The sequence below is a fragment of the Notothenia rossii genome (genome assembly GCF_949606895.1).
Source record: "Notothenia rossii genome assembly, contig: scaffold_313, whole genome shotgun sequence".
In the NCBI taxonomy this organism is placed as follows: domain Eukaryota; kingdom Metazoa; phylum Chordata; class Actinopteri; order Perciformes; family Nototheniidae; genus Notothenia; species Notothenia rossii.
Window position 1 is genome coordinate 22,724 of NW_027639437.1, and position 7,142 is coordinate 29,865.

At 41.7% G+C, this 7,142-nt stretch overlaps 1 protein-coding gene across 1 annotated transcript; it reads right to left on the minus strand.

Annotated features, from left to right (window-relative positions):
• Window positions 1–2,415: 2,415 nt before the first annotated feature.
• On the minus strand, window positions 2,416–6,440 carry LOC307027870 (E3 SUMO-protein ligase KIAA1586-like; the record flags this gene model as incomplete). Its single annotated transcript, XM_079696227.1, has 6 exons — window positions 6,162–6,440; window positions 4,818–4,913; window positions 3,906–4,647; window positions 2,992–3,428; window positions 2,808–2,860; window positions 2,416–2,427 (listed from the first exon to the last, which is right to left on the minus strand). The coding sequence occupies exons 1-6, from the start codon at window positions 6,385–6,387 to the stop codon at window positions 2,416–2,418; spliced, it is 1,566 nt and encodes a 521-aa protein (XP_079552353.1). The 5' UTR covers window positions 6,388–6,440.
• Between the last annotated feature and the right edge of the window lie 702 nt (window positions 6,441–7,142).

The following is a 7,142-nucleotide window of genomic DNA, read 5'->3' on the forward strand; positions in this document are numbered from 1 at the left end:
TGAGAGGGGGATTTGCTTTATTTGACCTGTTATTTCCTCTTTTTGTTTGCCTTCAAACATGGTCTCCATCACTTCAGTCATGCATTATTTTATACTTCAGTTATTATCCAGTGGAAAGTCCTTACCTACTGGCCTAGTGGTCACTTTTTTTTGACTGGGCAGTGTAGTTTTACACACCATCTTATTTGACTTTCTCAGGACTTAGAACAGTTTTTGGGGGAAAGACCCCCACAAAGAAAAAACACGTAAGGTCATCATCTTAACAGTTTTGTATGCTCATCCTGTGAACAGAGCATCATGTCTATTACAGCTGAATGCGGCGATTACCATTTTGTTCAGCAAAACGCCTCCAAAGATCCAAAGCTTTAGTGCGTTTTGATTCAATGCTGAGTACAGCCAAACTTGACAGTCTCTTCTCTGTCATTGTAGACCGCAAATAACTCATTCCTTCAGTACTTGGGTCCGAATCAGTCTATGGTCCGAATGCTTCTCGTTTTGCGCCGTACCGTTCAAATGAAATCGCCGCCAATCATATTTCAACGCTCGCGCCATGGGTTGACGTGCGTTACAAGACGTGTGTCTTGTGCTGCATTCACTTGCACTCGGACATTAGAGACGTTCTCTCATAAATGTCTGATGAGCCACAACTTTTCTTTCAAAACAAAGCTGCCAACTGGGGTGGCAGCTGGGGTGGCAAGGCCTATTTTTAGGGTGGCAGTTGCCACGCCATGCCACCCCGGGGTCCCAGGTAGGTGAAACTAGGCTGCTAGCTACAGTACAGATGCAACTAGATGAGCTGTTAACTCTCGCTCTGACTTATTTTTTTTTAAACACACATTTTTCCCACCCGCATTCCGTGAAGACCCGCCCTACTGTGCCTCTGATTCGCAGACTGTTGGTGGGGGGGAAAAAACGCTGATGGGATGCTGAATGTGATTGGACCAATGCGTTGACAGACACACACAGACACACACAGACAGACAGACAGACAGATAGAGCGCTGTTTGTACACAACGGAGAATTTTGACTCGTTGCGTTGTCTCAAAAATAACACAGATAATACAGATAATACATATGAAAAGTATAATTTCGCTCAGAGTCCAGAGACAGTTGTCGTTCGGTCCGGATCCGGACCGGAGTCCGGACTTTGAGGATGCCTGACATACATGATGCACATTAAATACATGTATATCAGTATATAGTGTCTCTACTTTAAAGAGTCCTCTCCTGCTGATGTTCAGGTGTATATCAGTATGTAGTGTCTCTACTTTAAAGAGTCCTCTCCTGCTGATGTTCAGGTGTATATCAGTATGTAGTGTCTCTACTTTAAAGAGTCCTCTCCTGCTGATGTTCAGGTGTATATCAGTATGTAGTGTTTCTACTTTAAAGAGTCCTCTCCTGCTGATGTTCAGGTGTATATCAGTATGTAGTGTTTCTACTTTAAAGAGTCCTCTCCTGCTGATGTTCAGGTGTATATCAGTATGTAGTGTCTCTACTTTAAAGAGTCTTCTCCTGCTGATGTTCAGGTGTATATCAGTATGTAGTGTTTCTACTTTAAAGAGTCCTCTCCTGCTGATGTTCAGGTGTATATCAGTATGTAGTGTCCAGTGGTGTAGTGGTCCCTGGAGAAGTGGGTATACTCTTAGTTTTGCAATTTTTTTTAAGCAGCCCATAGTGCAAAGGATTATCGCCCTGTTTTATAGTGACATACTCTATTTAGTTCACCCCAAAAATATTAACCCAGTATAGTTACTCAGTATTACTTACACACAGTGGTGGACAGTAACGAAGTAAATGTAATTCGTTACTGTACTTAAGTACTTTTTTGAAGTATCTGTACTTTACTTAAGTATTTTCATTTTGGGGGACTTTTTACTTTTACTCCACTACATTTCAAAGTAAAATATCTTACTTTTACTCCACTACATTACGGGACATCTGTCGTTCCTTCTCATGAGTGAATTATTTGTTATATAAATAAGCAGAGCGTTCCACAAGGTTTAGGAGTGTGTTTATGGGAATTTTTGACCATTCTTCCAGAAGCGCATTTGTGAGGTAATTTAACCAAGAGATTTTGGACAATTCCATACTCCCAACTTTGAAAACAGTTTGGGAATGGCCCCTTCATGTTCCAACATGACCGTGCACCAGTGCACAAAGCAAGGTCCATAAAGACATGGATGACAGAGTTTGGTGTGGATGAACTTGACTGGCCTGCACAGAGTCCTGACCTCAAACCAATAGAACTCCCTTGGGATGAATTAGGAGCACAGCCTGAGAGCCAGTCTCTTCATCCAACTTCAGTTGCCGCTTCTGGAAGAATGGTCAAATATTTCCATAAACACACTCCTAAACCTGGTGGAAAGCCTTCCCATAAGAGTTGAAGCTGTTATAGATGCAAAGGGTGGACCGACGTCATATGAAACCCTATGGATTAAGAATGGGATGTCACTTAAGTTCATATGCACATCAAGGCAGGTGACCCAATACTTTTGGCAATATAGTGTGTATATATATATATATATATATATATATATATATATATATATATATATATATATATATAAATAAATATCACCACAAATATTGAATATCATCATTCAAATAATTCAACAATAAATTCAAAACGATATGTTACAAAACAACAATATATAGTTAACAATGAACAAAAATATATACATTTTACAACATATCCATGAAAACCAAAGTGACTCTCTCAACCCAGTGCTGGGTTTCTAAGTAAGTGCTCATATTACAGTATTTTCCAGACAGACTTGCTTTCTGCAGGAGTTTTCACACCGCATTACCTTGAACGCATAGAAGTGGCAGCACGGTGTCTCTTCAACCAGGTCCTCATATACTTTTGAGGATCAAACATAGAAGTAGGGGGGCCGTTGATATTAATCATCATCAAGTTTGCTATGTTTGAGATCACTAGTACAGCCCTTTTGTCTGAGCTTATATTGTTCATAAGGCTAAAGTTCCTCTCACACTCTGCTGTGCTGACAGGGAATGTCTTCATACAGTTCATGAGTGGTTTTAGGTCCTTGGGCTCACTATTGGGCTCTTCCAGTAGGTCTCGCATCCCATTCAGTGCTTGGTCTGTGCACAAGTGAAATCGCTTGCACAGTCGCTTAACCTGGTCTTCACCATGGCGAATGCTGGGGTTTGATGGCCATTTACTCTGATCAAGGATGCTGAAGTCCTTGATGACCGCATCTTCGAAAGACAAGCGTTGCTCAAGATTGTTCACAAGGCTTTGTAAGAACTGGCCTGGATTGATTGACTTCAGCTTTGCATTTCCTACTAGAGCTATAGAGCGATACTCCCCAGCCTCTTTTGCCTCTAAAGCCTCACAGTATTTTTCACCTGGACTCTCTTTGAAAGACTGTATCACTCTGATTGAGCGTTTCAGCAGATGCTCTGCTCTGAGGAGAGTTATAGAATGAGCTTGAAGCTCCAGTGACAGGACACTTAGTTCATGGAGAGTGTCATACATGAGCCCAAGGTCACAGATAAATTCAGGACTTTGAAGACGGTATAATAAACCTCTGTACATTTGTTTCTCTTTGGTGGACCTCATCTCATCGGAAGACGCATTCTTAAAGTGCTGCACAAGACCTCCCAGGGATGTCCACACAGCACGAACAGTACGAAAGCTACTGTCTACCCAGCGTACATCTAAAACTCTGCCAATGCGAAGAAGTTGTGAGCCTACTTCAGCTGCTGCATCTTTGAGTTCACGCTCATTTTTGTTCGACATACTATAAAGTGAATATAGCTTCTGCATAAATATTTTAAAGTGGTTGACACCCGTCACCTCATCAACAGCATTTGACACAGCTAGTTCCAGCCTATGGTTCATACAGTGCAACACAAAGAGCCTTGGGAATCTCGAGGTCAACCTGGTTGCTACTCCTGACTTCTTTCCTAGCATGACACTGGCTCCATCAGACACAAATGTTACCCAGTTTTCAAGAAGCCACTCTTCTGTAAAGCCAGCCTTCATTAAACAGGTGAGTAAAGCCTGTTCTATGCCATCTGCTCTCTGATTGTCTAATTCAACTAGATCAAGGAATATGAACTCAGGGCTTGCTCCTTCAATTGACGCTTTTACAGAAACTGTCATGACAGGTTTGTGACTTAAAGAAGAGGCCTCGTCAATAAGGACAGCTAACTTCGTGGATGATGCTATTATGTTACTCACAATTTTGCTCTGCATCTCACTGGCAACATGTTGTATGATTTGTGTTGCACTGTAACGTGAATGAAGTATTGAGCCCATCTTAACACCATTCAGTTCCTGCAGCTCAATGAGGCTCTCATGGTCAGAAAAGGGTCTGTTCTTTTTGGCCAAATGGTAGGCTGTTCGGAACACAGCATCAGTTTCCTTCTTGTAGGACTCAGTCATAACCTCCACTGCATTCTCAATGGCCGATTCTTTTTGTTGTTCTGCCACCTTCACAGCCTGAGAGTGTGCCTTGGACAAAGCATGTTTCCTGATCTTATTTCTCAAGACTGACAGACTTGTTTCTCTACTTCCCTGAGAAGACACTTGAATTTCAAAGTTCATCCATTCTCTTGAGAGTGATACACCTTGCTCCTTGTTGATCCCAATGGAGTTCACACTGCTACAAACCAGACATCCTGTGAAGCATAAACATACAATGTAACTACTGTATCCACAGCTGTATGTGTGCATGGTCTATTTTTCCCATATACATAAAAGGACACACACACACACACACACGCACACAATATTAATGTGTGTCCACTGTTTCAGAAGCTACCTAAACTAACAAGATACCTAAACTTACCAAGTTTTTTGTTTTTGGATCCCAACCAGCGGTTCTTGGATTTAAAATCCTCTTTTTGATTGACAGTCCACAGGTCAGGCCAGTCATTATTGATGTCTAAGGGAAGAACAACAAAAGTGATTGAATTATAGGCTATAAAAGGGGAACAATGACCATAACCTATTCAAAAGTGTAAAGTTGTCACCTTCATAATCTGCATTATTAGATTTTTTCATTTTAGCCCCCAAATAGTCAAATAGTCAATTACACAGGGCCTAGCTGTAGCTTTATCCATGGCTGTGTCAATACAAAGTGTGAAGAAAAGGCGTTATGACGTGACTCAATGTTGCACACAAATTAGACCTAAACACAGACAAACCTTGTGCCCTTTTCAACCAGGTCCTTGGTAAACAACAGCACGTTTCCTTTCGTGAGGAAGACGCACTTTTAAACTTTTACCGTCATATACGTCTTTTACTTCCTACCGCATCCTGCCTTCAAAATAAAAGTACCCGTTTTCATAATGTATCCAAATTCGTGGATTCCACGTAGCGTCGCTATGCCCGAATCTGGCTGTGCGTCGCACAAGGTCAAAATGCCCTTGCTATTTTTAAGCTGTTGGCTGAAACAACAGTCGCCAAAGTAACACAGATATAAGACTTTATTCAATCCTAAAAGAGGTAGATCGGCGGGATAAATGGCTGTCTTTAATTAGAAGAGACCACTGGCAGCCAACATCTACCCTCAGATTGTGCAGTCTCCTATAAATTAGCACTAGCTACATTTGACCTCAAATTATGTAGCTGCTAGTGCTAGCTAGCTAATTTTTTATCTCCATTTGACAGGAAAACGCTGACAATCCAAAACACTAATCTTCAGTTGCCACAGCTAATGTTACAATTAAGCAGATAGCTGTGTCACGTCACCAAACACACGATGATCTTAGCATTATGTTAGCTAACGTTAGCTAAGCGCTAACGTTCTTCAGATTGCGTGGTACCTAGCTATGCTCTTGAAAAGCCTTCAGGCTATCTCTGGTGTATGGGGATGGATTTTGTGTACAAGATAAATGTAAATGTCGGGAAAATAAAGTTGGGGCAGACACTTAGCATAAGGGACACAATAAAGTTCAGGGTAATAAATATGGATTGCAGCAAATAATGGATGTATTTTCCAAATGTCTTTCTGTCTCACTAAGGTGTGCTGTGCTCATTGCCATGAAGCTATAATAGCTAACTAGCGCCACTAGAATCAGAAATACTCAATTTAAACGAAAATAATGCTATTACTACTTTTATGTTAGTAAATATGACTACCTAGCTACGATTTGTTACAAAAATCTTAAAATATAGAAGTGAGACCCACCGTTATTGTCGTCTTCATCTCCTTCCCTGTCAGCATCCTCTTCAACGGATGAGGGGGACGGAGGGAGCGCAGGTGTTGGGCTGATGTCAGGGCTGATGATAACAGGGCTATCAGCTAACAGCTCCGGTGTTCTAGCCTCACTATCTGTAGCTGAGCTGCTGGCCGATGTAGTTCCACAAGGATGTTTATTGTAAAAGGAAATTTTAGTCTGAATGGCTCGCTTCATTCTAACAGTTCATACAATTTTTGTAATGGCAAATAGTTGAAAGTAAATTAACATTTGTCTTTATGCAGTTTTTTTCCCTTATTAAGACCCGCCCTACTCTGCCTCTGATTGGTTTTTCATCAGTTCTCGCGCTGAAAACCTGACCAATCTAACCAGCGAAGGCCCGTCTACACTACAGGCATGAAAAAATCTTGAAGCTAGGCGTGTCTGAAGCTTGGCGATTTTTTGCGAGCAACCAATCACATGAATCTCCCGCCCCCGACATACAAAGCAATAGCAATGTTAAAACGAAGTAAACTGGATATAAACTCTCCAAACAGGCGAAAAAACTATCAGTTTCACCCACTGTCTCTGCCACCTCCCTCCATGCCTGGTTCCTCCGGTTTGTATCCCGGTAAATAGTTTCGGTCGTAAAGAACGGGTGATTTGCTACCGTAATATCTCGTTTGGAATATGAGGAAATGAACTGCGGTCTGGCTCTCCCAGCTTGTACGTGGTTTGATTGGCTGAGCTTGCACTGGCGGGATTTGCATAAACGGAATTTGATTGGCTGATGCCAAGCATCGAGCCTCAAAAGTTGAACATTGTTCAACTTTTGATGCCGATAGATGCTCGTGATGCTTGCAAAGCCATGCCATGCACCCCACAATGCAGTTCGGCGAAGATTACAAATCTTCTACGTCACCCCATTCAAGTGAATGGGCGAAGCGTTGAAAGCATTTTTTGATGCCTGTAGTGTAGACGTACCAGGCAGA